General features: G+C 41.0%; 2 protein-coding genes across 3 annotated transcripts in view; both read right to left on the bottom strand.

Annotated features, from left to right (window-relative positions):
* Positions 1–889: 889 nt before the first annotated feature.
* On the bottom strand, positions 890–4,968 carry yars2 (tyrosyl-tRNA synthetase 2, mitochondrial). The gene is made up of 5 exons (XM_005728194.1): positions 4,105–4,968; positions 3,569–3,736; positions 3,252–3,407; positions 2,810–2,980; positions 890–1,170 (listed from the first exon to the last, which is right to left on the bottom strand). The coding sequence occupies exons 1-5, from the start codon at positions 4,890–4,892 to the stop codon at positions 1,011–1,013; spliced, it is 1,443 nt and encodes a 480-aa protein (XP_005728251.1). The 5' UTR covers positions 4,893–4,968; the 3' UTR covers positions 890–1,010.
* Positions 4,969–6,057: 1,089 nt separating this feature from the next.
* pparab (peroxisome proliferator-activated receptor alpha b) overlaps positions 6,058–22,844 on the bottom strand; it is a 40,019-nt gene continuing 23,232 nt past the window's right edge. For both annotated transcript variants that reach the window (XM_005728195.2, XM_013909575.1), the window contains exons 3-7: positions 21,103–21,266; positions 17,033–17,171; positions 13,018–13,217; positions 9,945–10,398; positions 6,058–9,848 (exon numbers count right to left, since the gene is read on the bottom strand). In XM_005728195.2, coding sequence (XP_005728252.1) covers positions 9,604–9,848; positions 9,945–10,398; positions 13,018–13,217; positions 17,033–17,171; positions 21,103–21,266 — 1,202 coding nt within the window. In that variant the 3' untranslated portion in view covers positions 6,058–9,603. The remainder of the gene's footprint in view (positions 9,849–9,944; positions 10,399–13,017; positions 13,218–17,032; positions 17,172–21,102; positions 21,267–22,844) is intronic.

Here is a 22,844-nt window from a genome sequence, read left to right on the forward strand (position 1 = left end):
AAAAAAAAAAAAAAAAAGAAGCCGAAAGTACTCAATGTTAAAGTTTTTTCCCCCGACACCTCAGGAAAAACTTGGCAGGTCCGCACAAATCCCTAGCGTTATCCAGATCCCATTAGAAATTACCAATAAAAAAAAAGAAAAATATGGAAAATTTTAATTTTATGTTTTTAACCCTAATCTGGAAAAAAGTAGGCAGGGTGTGCCAAAGTGCAAAGCAGTGATTTCTAAATTTACACTGACTCTCATATTGAGGACACTAGATTAAATGTTTTGATCATTACCTGCAAGGAGGAGGGATCAGTAATCTGCTAAAAATGAGCAGATGTGTTGCTTTCAACACAAGTCAGGTCAACAATAATGTACAAATTCCTGCTTTGAATTGAATTTGAAAATAATAGTCCAAACTTCTTTGTTTCTTATATAAGGCTCTATTTAAAAATGTGATCTTCAAGCAAAAGTACTGTTTGTTTTTAAATTTATCAAGCTTTTTTTTCCAGCTTCTTTTTCTTTATCGTCCAAGTTTTACACTTTTCCACTGAAGGGGAAAAAAACAAACAAAAAAAGCCCCCAAAACAAGAGTGATGTCAAAAAAGATGCTCGCCTCAGGTTCTGATCAAGATGAAACAAATTGGATTTGCTTAAAATAGAAGCAAGCAACCTGCAAGAAATGATGCAATTTAATTTTACTGTGAGCAATTATTTACTTAAGAGGTCACAGCAGGCTATGTGCTGCAGCTGTGGCTGCTGGCTGGCCACCATTAATTCTGGGGCAATGATGCCCCCTAGTGGTCATCACACCGCCTCTCAATGTCCATACAAAGTAACCAGGAAGCAATCGTGATATCAAACGCTTTTAATAGAAATGTTTTAAATAAACATTTAATCTGTACATACACATATTTATATCCAAAAAAATGGAAATGATCCTTCCTGACTCTGCTGAGGTGTAGTCGCCTACCTTCCCAGTTAGTCCATTATAATATAGTGGTCTCCTGCTTGATAAGGCACCGTCAGAGGCTAAGCCACTTGATAATGTAGAAGTTCTTCTTGCCCACTCTGAGCAGCGTGAGTCCATTAGCCAGGATGTGGAGTTTGGGGATCAGTACCTGCTCCGGGTTGTCTGTACGTGTGTGGTTGATCCACACTGCTCCATCTGAAACCATTTGATACCTGCACACAAACATTTACACCATCAGTTAGGACAGGGTTTCATCTTGAAAAAGAAAATCTAAAAGTCATGTGAAAAAGAAAGCACACCCTGTATTCTTCCACAGGAATTTAGAGAGTGGGGAGGATCCAGGAGCTGCTAATCAAATGGACTTAACTGATCTACAAGTGTGAGCACCTCTATAAAGGTTTTGGCAGTTTACTGGTCTGAGGCATTCGGGCACATGTTAACATAGTGCCAAGGAGGAAAGACAGCAGTGGCTTTAACAAGGTCATAAGGTCAAATAATTTCAACTCCATCTCTGTACAGTCAGAATGATTATTCACAACTCGGAAACATTCAAGGGAGCTATCAATCCTCAGATAAGTGCACATCCCAGCAAAGGTCAGACTATGCAATGTTCAGAGAAACTCCAAAAAACCCAAGAGATACATCACAGACAGTAGAGGCCTTTGTTAGCATTTTTAAATGCGGAAGTTCATGATAGTACAATTAGAAAAGAGTTAACAAGTCTTATTTGGAATCGTTACCAGAAGAAAGCCTCCTCTCTCCTTAAAAAACAAGCAAGCTGTCCTTTGAATAAACACGACCAATGTGGATATATACTTGACCTTCACATTTGGAGTGAACCAAATACAGGAAATCACAAACATCTCATACTGACTGTCAAGCACGGCGGTGGAGGGCTGATGATTTGGGTTCATTTTGCAGTTTTGCATGGCTTGGGTAGTAGCCAGAAGAAGGAAACAACGTACTTTTCAACAACATTTTTGAAAATACGTTAATCTGATCATGACATTTTTATGCTGGTAAGCTATAATTATGACACATTTAACTGTTTACATGTTGCAGGGCTGTTGCTACATTATACACCTTAGATGTGGCAGTTATCTTGGCTGTAGCTACATGACAGCAGAGCTAGAATCAAAGAAAACGCTTTTGTTTTCTACAAAAGAAGCTTTTTGAAATGTGGCGGCGTGAATGTGACTGGTTGCTATCGTTGCACTAAAGGCACACATCAAACTGTTACATGGTTACAGGCTGTAGGGGCAGCTGCAACCCAGCTAACACAAGCAATGCTTCTTTTTTTTTTTTCTTTCAGGAAACCAGCTTATGAAATTTGACTGCGTGATCGTGACTGGGTGTTATCGTTACACCTCGGACACAAAGAAGTTGTTGTGGCTACCTGTGAGCGTTATCACTGAAGAACAAAGAGACCACAAACTCCTGCACCTGCTGCAAAAAAACACTACTCTTCAGCACTTGTGTTCTACAGGATAGAAATAAAATAGCTGTGACAGTCAACTCAAAAAGGTTCAGATGTTTTTCATTGAAGATTTTAGCTTCATTTACTAAAAAATTATTTGCTTAACAAAATTCAGCGGGCTGGAGGATAGAAACAAAGTATCGATCTTATCTTGCTACTCTCGTTCTGATACAAATACCAACTTTGGTATCGGTGCTATCGACATTTGGATCAATCCCCCCACCTCTATTTCCCAGAAACTGCATTACACACCATACACAAAAGATTACACTGTGGATCTCTGGGTGCATGTATGCTCACACTAACAAGCTCTATCAAAGCACTACATACCACTCTGGTACCGCATTTAGATAAAGGAGAACTGGGGTGCTTACCCTCTGGGACCCTCAGGGATGGCGCCGACCTTGCGGCAGGCATCTATAACAGTTGTCCCCGGCTCCAACAGCAGCTCATGGAAAGGTGCCTCCCTGAAGAGTTCCTGAAGCTCCTCATCACTCATTTCCTCCAAGGCTTGCACGCTGCTGTGATAAAGTGCATTGGTGCATCTGCAATGACGACATTAAATATGACCATTCTGTCCACATGGAAGACAGAGGACATGGGCAGCCACAGCAAACAAAGACTACAGCAATGAGCACTTTCCTCTTACTGTACTGCAGGCATAACATTTTCCACTTTTTGGCAGAGCATAGTCCTGCTGTTCTAAACACAATGCACTTTGACTCTAAGAAGTTACAGCGTAAAAGAGCTCTAGATGAGGATTCAAGAAAATAAAATGTATAATTTAGGGGAATAAACACACAGATCAATTCTAACCTCTTTGCAGTCTCCAGGCCCTCCTTTCCATGCACCAGTTTTGTCACTTCAGCAGCCAGTCTTTTGTGGGCGAGGCGTTTACTTGGATCTTCTCTCTGTTGCTCCATCAGTTTCTCTACCTCTGCCAAAGGCAGAAAGGTGAACAACTTCAGATACCTACAAAAAAAAAAAAACAGCCCACACAGTACACCTCAGCATCCTATGACTGTGCACCGAATACTTACTTTCGGATAAAAACAGGGTTGCGATGAGACGTTTGTGGATATTGCACTTTCATTAAAACTCAACAAACATGATCAGCCTTCACTTCCACATACCCTTCCACACTGGCATCAGGCTGCCTGAGAAAGAACTGGTAGAGTTCAAAGGGTGACGTCTTATCTCTGTTGAGCCACACTGCATTGCCTGCAGTTTTCCCCAGCTTGTCCCCGACAGTGCTGGTAACTAACGGGATGGTCAGGCCGTACACCTCCTCGCCGCTTACTCTGGAGAAAAATAACATTTTCAGTGTTTCAAGGCAGCCTTCAGGGTAAATCTGGCAGGCATGTGTGTGATTTGGTTGGTAGAGAGACAGGCAAAAAAAAAAACAACCCCAACCCAAAAACATCTTGGTGGTATAATTGGGTGTAGAACTTAATGTCTCAAAACAATTTGATGTATGTGCATCTAATGATCAAGAATATATAGTGAATTTGCAGATTTTATAATGGAGTCTGAAATACATGCAGGGTTTATCCACACAAAAATAGCCTAGTCCTGCTTCAAAAGGTGGACTGCAGGCTTATCAGGGACAGGTAATTATGAATTAATTAGCCCAGTACTGTAACAGTAGTGGGCTTGGAAAAACATTTACTTGTGAATGTACTCATGGCCAGACATCAAGTTGCCCAGTTGGTCGGTGCCTCCAAGCTGAATCTTGCAGCCGTATATTTGGTTCAGGTGGTGGAAGTCATAAGCTTGGAACACCTGGTAGGTGAACTCTGTCAGGCTCATGCCCTCGGCGCTCTTTAGCCTGGACTGCACGCTGTGGCGGCTGAGCATGGTGCCCATCCTGAAGTGTCTTCCAGCCTCCGACAGAAACCCCACCACGCCCCAGTTCTTATACCAGCTCAGGTTGTTTAGAACAGTCACGGCTCCCAGCGGCCTGGAACCGTCGTGAAAGTGCAGCTCGTGGTTGGTGAAGATCATCTGAATGCTCTCCCGGATGCTGTGGATGTTCGCCTCCACCACGTCCGCGGACAGCTGCTCCCGCTCGCTCGTCTTCCCGCTCGGATCTCCGATTTGTGCCGTGGCTCCTCCGAGCACCGCGATCACATGGTGTCCGGCGCCTCGGAAGTGCAGCAGGCCGATGAGAGCGAGCAAGTTCCCCACATGGAGACTGTCGGCTGTGGGGTCAAATCCGCAGTATACCGTCTGAGCACCGGACTGGAGCAGCCGGGGGAGCTGCTCTTGGGCTGCGTTTTCTGGGAATGAGTCTTTCAGAACGCCGCGTTTGTGCAGAGAGAGAAGCAGCCCGTGGTGCGCGGAAGAAGAAGAGTGAAATTTAGACCTGAGTGTGAGGCAAAGAGTGGCCGGCCCGAGAAGATTACAAGAGCCACGCCGCCACACATAACAGCAGATACCCACCATGGACGCAGCCATGTTGGACAATGTGACAAGAACACGGAGGTGGAACTGAGTAGAAGCTTGGGTCGTTTGGTAGGAGCAGAGCGCCCTCTGGTGCGGTGGTTCTCAAGGAAACGCTTGGGTGTACTACCCGCAGTTTACATATACTTATCGTGGGCATGAATGCTGTGGTCAGTTTGGACTTTTAATGATTTCTTTGAGCTATTTTCCCCCTCTGATGCGCAGGGAAGCAAAACAACGAAATGACTTTGCTTGGACCAAGAGTGTTCATCTTTAATATGCACACAGAGGAATTTAGAGTTATAGGCTCTTTCAACAGCCTCTTTGTTGATGTACACAGGACCTGTGTCTGTTCTCTTAGACCAGGGGTGTCAAACTCAACTACACAGTGGGCCAAAATTCAAAACTGGAACAAAGTCACGGGATAACATTAATATTTATAAAAAAAAAAAATCTTCCTCCAGATATAGGAATGAATCTTTTCTTATGGACTCAAATAAGTTTTGCTGGAAAACTGAATATGGAACAAGCAACGCTTAATACTAAACAATATATATATTAGCTGTATAATACCAGTAGGCCAGCTCTAATAGTAATTTGGTATGGCTTCGCGGGCCAAATGTAATTAGGCTGCGGGCCAGAGTTTGACACCTATGTCTTAGACGGTCTGAAGTCCACCACAATCTCCTTGGTTTTGCTACCAAGGAGACAGTGTGTGTGTGGTGAGGTTGTTAGTGGTGCACCGTGCCATTAGGTTCTGCACTTTATCTCTGTATGCAGTCTCATCATAACTGGAGATCAGGCCAATGACCGTTGTGTGAACTAATGGTGTTTGTCACACGGGAAGGTTGACAGTCATGGATGAATTGGGCATAAAGAAAAGGCTCAGCAGCAAATCCAGGGTTCTGCAGTTTGGACTACCAGTTTGCTGGAGTCACCCGTTTTAAAATGACCCACAGGATCAAAAGTATACATACAGCTCATCTAATATGTGGTTAAATGTCCCTCAGCAGTCTTGTTGATGGCACCTTGGTTTTGTATGCGCACATCTTGGTGTCGTAAAGATGCATCTGAACTAGAAACCTAGCTCTGGTATAAAAAGTAAATAAGGTAATGTTATAATAAAAATAACTTGCACTGACTGGCGTTACCTACTAAAGTCTGAACACACGATACGTAGCAGATTTTAAAATCACTTTATTTTTAAATCCATTCAATCTCAATTTGTTTCATCGTTTAAATGACTAAATATACATTCATCAAACATTTACAGTATTGTTATCAAGCCACAGTACACATTAACGACACATCAAAAGGGAGACTCCATGGTCTCTGCATGACACTACAGCCACAGAAACAAGTTTAACTCAGGAGAGAAAAAAAAATCACGTTTCTAAATCCTATAACTGCTGCCCCAAGTAAGCCCAAGTTTTTCTTTTCTTTCTTTCAGTTCAGGAAAAACAAAAATAAAGGTAATCTTAATCTGTATTGTTGTTGGTGTATGCGTATTGTAAGGCAGAGCACTCTATACTCACTCCAGAGTGAACGAGGAAGGGAAAACAGTACTGTCCTATATCCTGAGCTAGTTCAACAAAGGAAGACTACGATTCCCTGATAAAAGTTTAAAAGTCCCTTGACAGTTCAACACACAAAAAAACATTCTTAAGGGAAAGCTGACTTTGCAAATTTACATGACATCTTGTTGACATTTTAAGTTGCCTTGTTGATAAAGTTTCTAGCAGTTTTTTTTTAAATGTTTAACATTTAAAAAGTCTGTATTTTTGAAAAGCAAATCCTTCACTGTTACTGCCCAGAAGGGTGCACATTGTATAGAATGTACAGTGACATTATTTTCCAGCCTGTGGGACCCTTTTGTGTCACAAACAGCTAAATCTAGCTGAAGATGCCAACAGTTTACACGTGTGTGCGCAAGAAACTTTTTTTTATTTTTTTTTTAAATCTGGTGTTTTATGGCACACACTAAGGCACACACAGGTTTGTGGTTTTTCCCCGAGCACACCTGGGATAAGCGAGTCCCAGGAAATCTGCAAGGTTAAAAACTGAGCTGCGCTGAAGTGGGTCTGACATTCTGTGACCAGATATATGCAAGTAGAGGCAGTTTAAAGATCAGTAATCTACTTATGGCATAAGAAATGCTTGGTAAGTTAGTACAATATAGCAGCGAGTGAGAAAAGTCAGACAAAAACAAAGAGAAAAAGCACGATGAGATCAGAATTGTAAAACAATATACGTGTTTTTCTCATTACTGCAACACATTTACTGCTATAGCATGTGATTTAATGGCAAATTACATTATGAGTGCATTCAGTTTCTCTATAAACCAACAGAGATTATGTGACCCCCCCACCCCCCCAATCTGTGCATATATTACCCCCTTTGTTTTCTTATGTACAACCTGAGATAAAAGCATTAGAAGAAGGGATTAGTACTGGATGATCAGTGCTAAGCTGTGCCTTCACATTTCCTATGAAATGTTTTGTTCCTTTTTACTCTTCATGGTAATCAAAAGGTCACAGAGGTCAAGTTTATAACTAGCCACTCAAACGTGTAAGCTAGTGTAGCCCTGCGCAGACCACGCATGCTTGCAGTTTAAAACTCTAGTGCTTAATTCGACAGATAAACGAAGTGCAACTTGAAGGAACTGAATGCACATTATGGTCTAGATGACTCTCCATTTCAAAAATTCTGATCTATGGATATGCAGATTACCAGTTGCCCTGTTACACCTTAAGTCTATTTACAATGTACTCTTCAGCTGTGCCATTTCAACTAAACACATGTGAGATTTATATATTTATATATATATATATATATATATATATTCATACTTCAGTATAAAAATACGATTTGATTCAAAGACAAGCATGACGCATTTAGACCAAGAAAAAAAAAAACAGTACATAACTACATTTACTGTAAATGTTCAAACATCTGAAAGTATTCACCCAACTTACGAATACAAAAGTCCATCATCATTAGTACCTTGTTTACCACGAGAGTTAAAAGCTGGGGTGAGCAGTCAGTGTGAAAGCTTCAGTTATGTAAAGCCCGCTCTGATGTTGCGATGTGTTACAAACATAAGGAACATTTCTCTGAATTCAATGATCATTTCAGGACAGTGTGAGTGATGAGGCAGAAAAGGAGTAGCGCCCTCTCACAGAGAGTCAGATGTGTATGATCCGAACTATCAGAAAACTATGCATGTTTTCAGCATTCCCTTAACATAGGTCCTCTGATGTCCACCGTATGTATTTTATATTAGAAGGCAGTGCGACAACAAAATGCAGGAGCGGCACTTTCACATGGAAATGTGCCTATTTTGTTAGATAGCAAAAAGCCAGAGAATAACTGAGTAGGAAAAGGGCTACAGACTCATTTTTCTTTTACCTGCATACGTCCAGATTGACTGTCTTCTATAACTGGCCAAGTGATTTCACAGAGAAAACTAAACAAATGAAAGTGTGACAACCTTTCAACTAACAAACTAGATGTTTCACCAATGAGGCCTTATCACTGTGGTTTTCTCTTAGCTGGGAAAAATAAAAACAATTACATTTTCATCAGGGAAAAATGTGCACATAAGATTGTTAAATCTTAACTAACACGTGTGTTATGAGGACCAAACAGACAGTTAAACACAATAACAGAGAGAGAGAGAGAGAGATTCGCTGAGTGAATTCATGTGTCGCCCGTGTCAGAGTTGTATTGTGGTTAATAACAGTGTTAGCCCTTTAATACCAGAACACACATCAGGAGGGAGTGCTAAACACCTGTGTATGTCTTTTTTGTCCTTTGAAACCTCCATTAGAAAAGTGTCACATTAACATATCACAGGCATGCTTGTGCTTCAGTGCATTGTGGTGCATGTACACAGTGAGTCTGAACTTTGGGCACTGCTACCTAATTTAAAAAAAATAAAAAATAGCATTCCCAGTACAGTTTGTGGACAACTTAAGAACTAAGTCGTATTTCTTGTTAAGAATATTAAAATTAAATAATAATAATGATGATGGCAATTTCTACTGTGTCATTAAGAAGTATGACTTCGGGGACATGACGTACAGATAAAATGGTTATGTTCAGGACGTGACTCCACAGAAAAGCTTGAGAATCACGGTGGCGGGCTGGTGTGCTCATAACCACTGGCTCCTCAACCGGCCACATTTTGGTAGCCAATTGAGGAGAAGCTGCCTTGATTTAAACTGCATAATTGCTGCTGTTATTAAGTTATTCGGGCATATGGCTCGTTGCTGTAAAACAATCGGCTGGAGTGGCAATTATAAAGTTCACTTTTGTTCTTCAAATTAGGGTTACCTCAGGGTTTCACCAAGGAGGTGACCTTACAGACGTTTTAAAAAAAATATGGAAAAAAGAACATTTAGAGTTTGGTCAGAGATTGCATTCAGTGGTGTCTGGACAGGGGCTCAATCAGCTGTACAAAGTATCTTAGCATACATGATTCTTCTGCCTGATAAGGTTCACACACAATGAAGTGGAAAGCACTTTGTCAAATCAAATGAATCATCAGCCTCCTTTTTCTTCACCTTTAGGTTCCCTTACACTGGACAGACACCAAAGCTAACCCTTTAGGGTCAGAGGTTAAGTGGTTCAAACCCAGTATGTGGACGTCTCCTCTTCTTTTCAAGTCCCCGCTCAGAAGGAGATGGTTTCTTGTTTTCCTACTGTGGTTATACCTCCAAAGTCTTCAGTACATGTCTCTGTAGATCTCCTGCAGGAGCGGATGCAGTGAGGTGTCCTCTGTCTTTTTGATCTCCTGCACAAGCTGTGCGTGCTCAGTGACTAACTGCCTCAGGTCAGCTAGTTTCTGCAGCAGCTTGGGGAAGAGGAAAGTGTCATCAGGGTGATTGGCCAGCAGATGGAGCTGCAGGACCTGGACGATGCTCTCCTGCATCACCTCGATGTGTGCCACATTCACCAGGCCTGGCCGGTCTAGCCAAAATGAAAATGAGAGAAACATCATCATCTTTTGTAATGTAAAAAGGATTTTATAGGATACTGAAGAATGCATGCAACAAATTTCCTCACCGCCACAGCAGATGATGGCAGCCACAAAGAGAGCCAGATCACTGTCGTCCAACTCCAGCGCATTAAACTTCATGGCAAACTGGAACTTTGGCTCCATCATGTCGCTGAACGGTCGACGCAGGCTCTTGAGGAATTCCCGGGTGATGAAGCCCGAGCCGTACGCTACAAGAAGCCCGTCCTTGTTCATACTGGAGGCGAGCATGGCGAAAATGGCTTCGTACACTCCGTATTTCAAAAGAGTCACCTGATCGTTGAGGTCCAAGCTCGAGAACCCGGGGACGGACTTTGCAAACTCTGTGAGCTCCGTGACGGTTTCCACCGACGTGCACTGGCAGCAGTGGAAAATCCGAACCTCCACCTCCTTGTCCTTCATCGCTCCCACGGAGCCGACCATCTTGGCCGCCAGTGTCTGCTCTGCCAGCTGGAGGGTCTCCATGTCGTGAATGACAAAAGGCTGTGGATGGTAGGGAAATAAACGTCACTATAAAACTAAAAATATAATGCTTTGTTAAAAATGTGTCTCAGCTGAAATGCAACACAGGTTATAGAAGCGAGAACTGGGATTTTGGCCTGTTAACAAAAGACGATTCGTGACAGACGAGACCTGACATGGAACATGCCGACTCAGCAAACTTGCCAACGTGAATAACTGACTGACTGGAGTGTTTACAGATAATAATCTTCACTGAGAGGAAAGGCTAAGCCTAGAGCCCTTATTGACATCTGAATGTTTTGTTTCCGCGATGACACGCGTACTGTCCTTCATTTTCCTGCTACACACACACACCAGCCACATCATTAAACCCACAAACAGGCACAAAGTGCAACAGTGATCATCTCATCACAACGCAATGCTTGAATTCATGTGGAAGTTACTTGAACAGCTAAAACTTACTTAAACTTAGATGCTGATGCACACATTCCACTAATTCCAAATCCGAGTGAACCAAGCGGGGACATGTGGCCCAGAGGATCCGTCGCCAATGTTCTAGTGCCAAAAACCGCTGGACACCCACAGAGGTCCCATATCCATGCCCTGAGTCAGAGCTGTTACGGTGCTTGAAAAAAACCAGCTCACTATTACGTGCTTGAAGTTCTGCTGAATTCAATTATATTTATATAGAAAAATAAGAAATATATGATTGTAGGTAACTATAATTATAAACCTCGCACAAAAAGTAAGGAAATTTGTGTTTGATCAATTATTTCTTTGTTGTAACAACTGTTCTTGGCAGTAAATCTGGAACGTAAAGATTTGGCTTTTGGGGGTTTTTTTTGTTTTTCATATGCGCAACCCACAAATGCATTTTCTGTCATTTTCTGGCGCCATTGTTGGGCAAACAAACAGGCTTTCCAACAGTATAAAATTTATTTCCAAGAAGCATTGTCACAACAACGAAATCATCGACCAAGACAATTAAAAAAAAAAATTAGATGTTACTCACAATATCCACAACTGAAGGCACAGTTAGAGCTCAAAGAAATGCAGCATGAACACAGAGTTGAATTCAAAATGTCTAAAATTTTAAATGTTGACACTGTGCCCAGTGCCCTGTCAAGAGGTCTGTTTACAGTGAGTGTACCTGTACAGAAACCATACAAAAGCATCGTGGGCAGTTAACGGGTGTTTCGGTTATGTCACTGTTCCCACAGAGGACAAGTTACAGCATTTCGATGAACAGCTTTACACCTGCTGCTGCACATCGGAGCTCTGACTCATGAATGCTGCTCTAACTGTGGGCTAGAGTAACAAGGGAAGGTATGCGCAACACAACGCTGAGGTGGTTAATTTTGTACTTTTACGTCATGCTAACATTCCTTGATTCGATAGCGGAGGTTCAGATGAGGAGAAGATCAAAAAAGGTTCACAGCTCCAGAAGTCAAAGCGTGTATACTCTGCTTTTTGAGCACAACATATTTTTGAGTAAAACTCGCTAGAATTATTATTGTGATGCATTAAAAGAAAGACTAAATAGGTGGAATTCTTTTGAAAAGCGTCTTTCTATTTCTCTTAAGTGAAATAGCAAAACTAGTGTTTTCCACAACTTGTTGCTGATTCCAATTTGTCACACGATACACTTTTCAGGAACTGTCCTTATATTATATCACTGCTTGCCACATGAACTACACAAATGTGTACTGGCATTGCAATCATTTGAATTGTTTTCTAAACAGAAGACGCTGCAGTGGAGTAACACGTCAAAGCAGGGGGGGGATACTAATCTTCACTTATAAAGTTTTCACAATGCAGAAACTTGCTATTTACTCATTGGTGAGACCTTTAGGCCTGGGTTGAAGTGACAAGCATTTGTATCCAGATCAAGACATATATATACACACATGTATATTTAATAGTCTCTGTATGAGTAAAGTTAAATTTGACGAGACTTATTGAGATGTACATTATTGAGATTACAACAAGACTTTTATGGGCAGTTACGAGTTGTGTAAAAGCGCTGCGATAGCAAAGGTAGGTTAAACAATAATCAGTCACTGAGTACTTTCTACCCACTCTGCTTGTTCATCAGGAGCTTTGAAGCAGTGGATAAGATCTGTGCCTGAACTTGGATGAGCACTTGGACCGATCTGTCCCTCTTGACCTATTTTACACCTACACATCCATCCATGGAATTCAGACTCTCTGGGCTGCAGTCCATGAACCTCTCCTTTTCTAGCCCCCCGCTTTTTATCCCCCTCAGTAGGAAAGAAGCACATCGGAGGGGGGAATGCTTTTAGGGTGAATGGGAATGGGTGATAAAAAGAACATACACATTAAGGGAAATGCACAGTGAAAGGCTAAGTAACAGGCTTAAGTAAGTCCTTGCCCATCCTGTGTGCTGAATTGCTCCGCTGGTTGAGCAACTTATTTTTGTCATTGGCTGGCTGTGTCTAATCTCTAAGGGAGCGATTGCCAGGTCATATTGAGACATGAAAAAATAAATTAAAAGTTACAAAACCACATGACCTCGCACTATGAGGAAAAGCTGGAAATGGAAGAACGTGCGAATATGAGGTCCACATGTGCGACACTTTTCACTCACCAACCCATTACTTTACTCACTAATCAACGTACAGCAGTGTTGGTCTTGCCCATGAGAATGGATCGAGCCTTGGCCTTGTTCATGTTGAAGTTCTTCAGGTAAGCCTCATAAATGTGCTTGGCCAGGGTCTTCTGGTCAGCAAGCTGGGGGTTTTCCACCTCTTTGTCCACCGTCACCATCTCCGCCTTTAGTTTGAGCTTCTCTGACTGGGGCATCCGACCAAACCGGATGGCTGCGGACAGCACACAGCGAGATGGAGATGACTTTGTGGTGACATAAAAGTGTCGAGTCATAGATTTATTTCAGTTACACCAAGTGCAGTTCCAGTAAAAGCACCTTGCTAAATACAACTGTTTCAAGCAAACTTAAAAATGAAGGCAAAATATTAAATGTATCCAGAAAATATAAACAATTTCTGCAAATTCAAAAAGCTAATACTTTAATATGGTAGTACTGCAGAAAGCATATCTGTTGCCAAACACCACAGAGGATGTGCAGACAGCCTTATATTGTATTCTAAAGAAGGGACTCTTGAATAACATACAAGCACAGGATGAATTTAGTGGAAGAGAATACACAGATGGAATGGACAAGTTAAAACGGCATTTATAGCTGAACACAACAGAACACATTCCACGATAACACCATAAACGTCCAATGCTGAGCTCAATCAAAGATGTAATTTAACTTGTATCTGCCCGTCTCAGTGCCAGCTTAAATTCAGTGGCTTATAGCCGGATGAAAGTACAAACATCGAAGAAACAAGAGACTTGTTTCATGAAGTCAATTTAGTTCCCCTGGCTTTTGCCAAAACATCTCGCTATGCCCGAACACGTACAATAAATCTACAGCAACAAAAACAGTTTAAAAGGTCAGGAAAAACACTTTACCATAGAAGGTTCAGTCAAATATGTAACAATTTTCAGTGCATCAGAAATATCCTGTGCTATATGAAACATTGTGCAAGGATAAGAAGAAAAAAAAGAGACAGTAAACATGTCTGCTTGCCATTGAAAGGCAAATGGACTTTTTATGCATTACAGTAATGACATAAGTTAGCACAAATTACAAAGTGGGCAACATCTGCTTGAAACGTTCTTCAACAACATGTGTTAATAAGCGCTATTTCTCTATGAGAGGATGCTGGCATCGCTCAGACTGTCTGATCCCATTTGACTAATGAGATTAGAGGTGAACTATTTCCAACCCCTCTTCACTAGTTTAAATGTGCACAAGCTGTTTTACTCACACACAAATCTGCACGTCTGTGTGAGGAGACCAGCTGTACTAACTGCCTGTTTTTTATGAGCCCGTAAAAGCATTAAAAAAAAAACATCAGATATTTATTGATGGTTGCTTACAAAATGAATCCGAGCATACTGAAGAGGACTGCGAAAGGATGAGACCTTGAGCTGGCAGGCAGCACGAGGGCCCGTTAGATTACTGCTCAGAATGTGGATGGATCATCTGAAGCTAGTAAAGCTCCACGGTGGGCGCCTGGCCAGGAGCCAAGTCCAATTAAGATGTGAGGAAGTGATTGATGCTAAGCTTCGTGTAAGTCTAATTCCTAAGCAACAGTATGAGGGGATAAGCGTGGAAGGGAGCTGAAGGTGGGCAGGGGTCAGCCCGTCAGTCTGCTGAGCCGTCTGCGTCTTGTCAGCAAATGAAATGCGTGAGGAAATAAGTTGCTGGATTTGAGAAAACTTTCAGTCCCTTTTGCTAATAAAGAGTTTTTGTGCTGTTGCAATGCTTAGAAACAAAGTGTTTGGGTAAAGAAAAGTGCGATGTGTGTATTTTTGGGTGAATGAAGCTTGTATTAAAAAGTACTTTGAGTGTTCATTTAGAGTAGAAAAGCACTATATACCATGATGAAGGATAACATTATGACCACCTGCCTAGATGTTGTCTTGGTCCTCTTTGGCTGCTAAAAACAGCCCGGCTCCTCAGGGAAAGACTCCTGAAGGTGTGCTGTGATATCTGGCACCGAGATGTTTGCACCATATCCTTTAAGTCCTCAAAGCTGAGAGGTGAGGCCTCCATGGATCAAACACCTCAAACTTGTGCTCAAACCATTCCTGAACCATTTTTGCTTTGTGGCAGGGTGCATTATCCTGCTGAAAAAGGCCATCAGGGAATTCCGCCTCCATGAAAGGGTCACGTGGTCTGCAGTATTGCTTAAGTAGGCGGTATGCGTGAAGTAACATCCACATGGATGGCAGGACCCAAAAGACAAAAAAAATCTGACTGCCCATCCCTGACTCATTTGTGTATTCTGACACCTTTCTATCAGAATCAGCATTAAATATTTTTCACCAATTTGAGCTACAATAGCTTGTCTGTTAGACCGGACCACACTGGCGATCCTTCACTCCTCATGTGCGTCAATCATCCTGTCACTGGTTCACCACTGTTCTTTCCATGGATCACCTTTGACAGATACTGACCGCTGCAGACTGGAAACACACTAAAAGAGGTGCAGTTTTGGAGATGCTCTGACCCAGCCATCTAGCCATCACAATTCGGCTCTTGTCAAACTTGCTCAAATTCTCACACTTGCCCGTTTTTCCTGATTTTAACATGTCAACTACAAGGTCAAAATGTTCATTTGCTCCCTGATATATCCCACCCACTAACAGATGAGTCTGATCACTGCCTGATCGGTGTACCAGTCCTTTTTTCGATTACGTTTTGGAAATAAAGACTTTTACATAAACTACATGCTGAGACTGAAATGTAAATGTAACCATTTTTATTCTAAACTTCTTCACCTTTCTGTTGACGCTTTAACTTTGAATGTCTGATCGGTTTACATTTGAAATTTAAAAAAATAAAATAAAATGCAATACTTGTGGCTACTGTAAATGACTCTAAATCGATACAAAGAGACATACAAAAATAGCCGTGCTGTGGTCCTCTGGTGTCACCACACCTCCAAAGATCAGGATGTAAGGTTGCGACGGTCTCACATACCCTCAAGTTCCTGTACTCGCTTACATTTTGCTCAATGAAGTCAATAACATAAACCATAAGAGGAGGGGTAACCTAAACTATATCTCAACAGAGAAGGCTATATTCGATCAATCTCTCCAGAGAGAAATCAAAGCTGTTGCACACTGTGTGCACGGACTGGCTGCATTGATACCTTTAGCAGAAGTCCACTCATACAAACACATACACTCATGTTTTCGATCAGCACAATGACCTTAGCCCAGGGTCAACATGACGTGCTATATTTTGAGTGTAAATATCATTTCACACAATATTTTTGTATTTAAAAGAAAGACAGCCCACACCAAGGAGGGAATCTTTTAAGCTTCTCCAATTGTGAAATCCTTGTGTTCCAACATGCATATCTCCCCTCACACACAGACAGAAATAGAGGTTATTGCTGCAAAACACAAGATTTCTTTTCAGTGTCCAAGTGAATAGAACTATGCGGAAGTTCAACGAACTAGTAACGGTGATAAATTAGCAATAGTGAGAACCACTTAAACTCTTAATAATTTGCTCTCCTGATGTTCTCCATGTGCTAAATTTGCACAAAATCTGACTATTAGTGAGTATTTGCAAGCTGGAAATAAAAAATAAAAAAAATCGGGTGGAGGGACGCACAAGGTCATGTGATTTTCCCTTCCTGTTTGCACATTTGCACCAAATGGGTCAAGCAGTTTCAGCCAATGTAATTATAATACAATGTGATACTAGCACTGCCAAGACAGAGAACGGGCGTGCCTTCCATCTGCAGGTTTGTTTCTGGTCTATTTCTGAATAAAAAGAGTGGAAATTGTCCAAAGGTTAAATGAAGACGACATATAAATCTATATTCGCCTGAATTAGGTGTCAGTTAGGGACCTGCCTTAACATGCACCTGAACACCCAACTGTCTGATGGCTTATTTGTGCTAATTATGTGGGTACGTGCCTGTTCAATCTTCCCTGGCAGCAGCACAACTGTGCTACTCTGTTAAGTAGTCTGTGTTTACAAGTAACAAGCAAGATAGACGTGTGGATGTGTGCTTCTGAGCTCGAAGCACTGCCCAGGACTCACCATTGTGGGACATTCCCACTGACAGGCACTTCTGGAAGCGGCAGTATTGGCACTTGTTGCGGTTCTTTTTTTGGATTTTGCAGCGACGTTCACACTTGTCATACTCCAGCTTCAGACGGATGGTCCGGCGAAAAAAACCCTGGGGGGTTGAGGGGAGGGGTTAAAAAAAAAGAACATAAGAAATGTAATTAGTGCTCACATGAAGCAAACGTGTTTTCATTTGACCAGACTGCTCAGACACAAAGTGAAGTATTCTTTGAGAAAGTTCATAAAAATTGAAATAAAACAGAGTAAAGTTTACATTTTACTTTTAATAAAGTTAGCCGTTCAGCAGCCAGTTTCAGAAATAAAATTATCGTCTCCCCACTGTATTAAGACGATAATCATGGGAAAAGCAGCTCTTTGTTCACAAAGCAATACCACCAGTTTCCTTCTGTTTACACAACCTTAACACAAAGCAATATTTAACTTTGGTAAGGAACAGATGGACCAAACAGCACTTATAGTTCATCGAAGGGTAGGAAAATGTCCTGGGGAGGTGCTTCATAACATATTTATCCTTTACTTGCTAACAGCAAGCTTCAAAGATTTCATCCAAAACTCAGTCAATCAGTTTGCTAAAGTACGTACGGAGCAAGAATACACAGACGTGTGACAGTCATGTGAGCTCGCAACACCGGCTGACTTTCACCTACTAACCCTGAGCCTGACACTGGCACACAAACAGGTATACAATAACTCGGTGATGGAAAAGAAATTCAGATTCGCTCAAGTGGGCTGCATGCCGGCTTTGGCCATGTCCTGACTGGTGAGGGTCATGTTTCTATTACTGATCGCTGACCAAACATCAGAGAAGAACTAAACAAAAACAGGTGTGTGTGTGTGTGTGTGAGCGTTGTAAGAAAATTATTGACAACTATTGGTTTCCATGGTTGTTGTTTCCTTATTTTTTTTATTAATTAATTTATTTTTACACAAATAAAAAAAATTATATTTAAAAAAAAAAAAAGCACTTCTAAATCAGTATATGGATGAGGCAGGGTGCTTAATGGTCATGCTTTACATTAAATATGGATATTTGTGTATATAAAAAGCAATGCTTTAAAATACTATGTGTATTTAAATAATTATTGATCAGTGTATACAGATATATATATATAAAGATATTTTAACACGTTGACGCCGTGAAGCCCCACGCACGGGGCGATCCGCAGTAACTCGCCAACAGAGATTTGCCACGTTAATGCGGTTATGGCGTTTAATGTCATTTTAATGAGATTAACGCTGGCAGCACTAATATATATATTAATCTAAAAAAGCCTGTGTATTCGATAAGTATATTTATTTAGCACATATATGTATAGATTTGATTGTATAATGAAAACTTATACACATATAACAGGGGTGGGGGAACTCCAGGCCTAAAGGGCTGGTGTCCTGCAGGTTTTAGATGCGTCCTTCATCCAACACAGCTGATTCAAACGGCTGAATTACCCCCTCAACATGTCTTGAAGTTCTTCAGAGGCCTGGTAATGAACTAATCACTTCATTCAGGTGTGCTGACCCAGGGTGAGATCTAAAACCTGCAAGGCACTGGCCTTCAAGGCCTGGAGTTACCCACCCCTGGCATATAATGACCTAAAGCACGGGTGTCAGACTCCAGTCCTCGAGGGCCAGCGTCCTGAAACTTTTCTATGTGTCCCTGCTGCAGAACACCTTAATAAAATTAGTAGGTCATTAGAAAAACTTGACTACATGCTGAAGTGGCAATTCAGTCATTTGATTCATGTTACAGCAGCTCATTAGTGAATGAACATGGTACAATAATAGTATTTTTAGAAATACAATTTTCTAAACACTTAAATTTATTTAGCATGCAGTCAAGTCCTACAGAGTCTTGTTAATGAGTCATTTTCACTCAGCTGTGTTACAGCAGAGAGACATTTAAAAGTTTGACGTGAAACGTGAATATGATAGCTTTCTTTTATTTCATGTTCATTTATGTCTTTTGTAAATTAACACTTCTTTCTTACATCTTTGAAATAAAGACTTCGATTCCATGGTTTGGCTGTGCAATCATCAGTAGCTTGTAACAGAAAAACCTTTATCAACGTTAAACAAAGTAAAAATCATATTTTCATTCATTCATATTTTTTTCTAATTTTGGCTAAACTACTGCTGTTTTTCCTCAACTGTAACTTTGATTGTGGCATATTTAGTCATCCATATTTCAGAATTTCATTAAGTTTCTCGAATACTTCCTACAGTTTTTTCCCACATCCCAGTAACCCTTTCACTGTCATCAGTCACTCACTCAGCTCATTATACAAGGTGACAGAAGGACTCACTTTCTTCTCACAGCTGTCATCAGCAATGTGAGAACTCCTGCTCTACATAATCATTTCTCAGTTATTGAGTGCTTTAAGAGAACGTGAGGATAACGCTGTTTAAATTTGTAATTAAAGGCACAATTTCTAGATTTTCTGGTTATGATCAAGAAATGTTGACTTCTCCCATTCAACTCATGTTCAAAGTTTGGGGTTTAACATTAACCTTTAGTACTTTCAGGCCACCTCTTATAGATATGCACTGACATGACTTTTTCCTAAAGGTATAGGCTGAACAAATTTACCTTGACTTCGGAGAAATTCCTTTGATTTATTGTTTTACAGCCTTAAGACTTGCTGTAAAACAACTCTGGCTGACCTGTGGACTGACCTCAGGTAGCATCTACTACAGATACATCTGTATCAAAGCACTGATCTACAGTCACGCAACATGATTATTCCATTTTATCTGAGTTTTTCTATCACTTCTATCACTGGCTGACACATCTAAGTTAAGTGTATTTACAGAGCGCAGAAGTACAGACGTCCCCCGATTTAATCGCCACGTCTTCCAGATCGTTTACCTGAAGTAAGTGACAGCCAGCAGTAGCTGAAAAACATCTCAAGTCACACCGTCTTTGACCCCTAGTTTATCTTAAGACGGCCTTGGTTTCCTCTTCAACAACTGGTAAACAATTAACTGAATGACTAATAAGCAACTATGTGTAAAGGCCAAATGTGACATTTACGATGTTGTTATAAGCCATCATTAGTCACAAGACACACACTGCACCTGGATTCAGTCTGGCTTTTCCTTCTTTTTTTAGTGTTATACCTAAAAATAAGAAATAATTTACTCTTTTAAAACTGGTTAAAGTGGGTTAAGCTGGCTTTCTGTGCCTCACTGAGGGTGCCGTATGGGGAAGGAGATTGGATGGATATTGGTGGTAAAGATTAAGCAGGGCATAGGGTGAAAAGATGAGTGCGCTCATCTGGCAAAAGGACCTATGAAGTCTATCGAGCATAATGACAGAACCACTTTTTCGACAATAGCTACATTCGCCAAGGAAGTTTTGACTTTGTTAGCATTGCATTATTTATTAAACATTTAAAGGAATTTTCTACAACAATTGCATGAATGCTACACATGTAGTGTAGGCACATATGAAAAAACTATTACAGTACTCCCGCAATTATCCGAGGGGTTACGTTCTAGAATGTAAAAACCATGTTTATTTTATTATTTTTATATATTTAAAACCATAAAAACCCTCCGCACACTCTTATAAAACTTTTCTACCCTCCTAAACACTTTTGAGATACATCCATACGTATTTTAAAAACATTTGTATGTGCAGCGGCACAGTATACCTATAGGCTGCAGAAACCCGCGATTTAACAAAATTCCCGTGATATAAATTTATAGATAAATCCGGGATTGTAGAGAGTCCGCAAAACGTGAACCGCGGTGTGGCGTGGGAATACTGTACACTCAAAATCTGAGTATGTCAAGCATATTAAATTCAAAAAGGAAAATAACAAAAGCCTGCACTTTACATTTGTTTTTACAGCACTATAAACGTCTTTAAGTGCATTTAAAAAAGACCGAAGAAAACAAAATGAATGTATAAAAAAAATACAACACAATTCTCTTAAAAGTAAATACTGTCCAGAGAGTGAGCTGCCTTGCCGTGTGCGCTCTCAGAGCACTTCTTCTTTATTTTACATATATCTTTATCTCACCTTGCAGCCCTCGCAGGCATGGACTCCGTAGTGGTAGCCCGAGGCGCGGTCAGAACACACTCGGCACTCCAGGTTCAGTGATGTGGATGAAGATGACAATTCCTCCTGGCCAGCCACCACGCCGTAAACAACCGATGATGGGCTGGATGCTGGCGTAAGCGCATCTAATAAAACAAGCATGCACATGATTACATTTTCTCCTGATATATAATAATATATTGCTCTAAATGACACTAATATTTAATGGTAACTAAAAAGATCTGGGTTTTTTACTATTTGTCGACAAATGCTATTATAATTTTAACTGAAGTAAGGAATGGCACAAAAAACTAAAATGAAATGAATATTCACAAACTTGTACAGAAGACGGAATCACTGAGAACCAAAGACAGAAGTGGCCGAGTGTCTGAAGGTCACAAAATGAAAAGAAAATGCTTTTCCAAAAATCCTAGTTTTTGGATCCTTGCATTATTTTACACACAAACAAAACCCTAGTTTCATCTCATCTGACCAAAGGTAGCGCTTCCAGTTTGCCCGCATACTTCAGTCTGGCTTTAGGGTGTCTCTTCTTCTTGGTCTGCAAGCTCTCATTCCATTCCTGTGCAGGATTCTGGTGACTGTCTTCTTTGAGACTACAGATCCTGACTTAGCTACGTCTCTCGCTAGTGTCTTGGCAGTTGTTCTGGGGTCTTCAAACACATTTCTCACTAGTTTTCTTTCAGAGTCTTTGAAATCTTTCACTTCCTACCTCTGCCAGGCTTGTCCTGTACTTTGTGGCTCTTTGAATTTCTTGATGATACTTCTCACTCCAGTTCTTGTTCATCTGGAAATGCTGTGATAACTTTCTATATCCATCTCCTGCTTTGTGAGACAATTCTTTTTCTGCTCTTTTATTGTGTGCAGATAGAAATAATTATTTCTAAAGAAAACTAGTATATTTAGAAACGCTATGTTGAAAATCCCTCGATCTCTCGATAAAAGCACTGCACAAAATTTTGACCCAAAAAAATGTAAATTTCACAGAGCCGCCTCATCCTATGTCTAAAGTTGAAAGCTTGAGAAATTTGAACTACATATGATCATTGACATCTGCACATTCACCTCTCTCTGCCAAAGAGCCAGTGAATCTGAAGCACAGTTGCACCTCTATGACCCAATTAGGACAGCCCGTTCCATCACAGCATTTACTTACAGATATTAACACGCTGTGATGTACTGCCTGTCACAAACATAGCATCATTATGTAGTACTATTACAGATCCTCGTCATGGATGACAGGTCATGGGGTTTGCTGCATGTTGCCAACAGCTTTCCATTTCCACACTGCAAAGGGAACGTGGTTGGTAGAACTTGCTTGGTACACAAATAGCGCAGATGAAATGGTACAAAACAGTGGCACTAAGTCAAGCCACATGAGTTTTGGCGATAGATGCCAGCACAGGGATAAGCAGCATTTGGCAGTGAGCTGTGTTCCAGCTTGGGGCAAGTGCACATGTTTTGACTGAGAGCAGAGAGTGAAAGCATATGAGTTTCTGCTCCTGTCTCTCACCGTGTTTGTGCTCCTAAACACCCATAAATCGCATGCACCCTCACACTGCCTTTTCCGTGATGTCATCAAATGTTTCTCCGATGCTCAGTGCTCTACCACCCCCCCCCCCTTCTTCCCTGTCTTACATGTACTCTTCACAGCTCCTTCACTTGTTGCATTTCTTCTTTTTTTTAAGCATGTAAATTTACCAGAC

The sequence above is a fragment of the Pundamilia nyererei genome, unplaced genomic scaffold, assembly GCF_000239375.1.
Source record: "Pundamilia nyererei isolate P.nyererei 1_Seehausen unplaced genomic scaffold, PunNye1.0 scaffold00027, whole genome shotgun sequence".
In the NCBI taxonomy this organism is placed as follows: Eukaryota; Metazoa; Chordata; class Actinopteri; order Cichliformes; family Cichlidae; genus Pundamilia; species Pundamilia nyererei.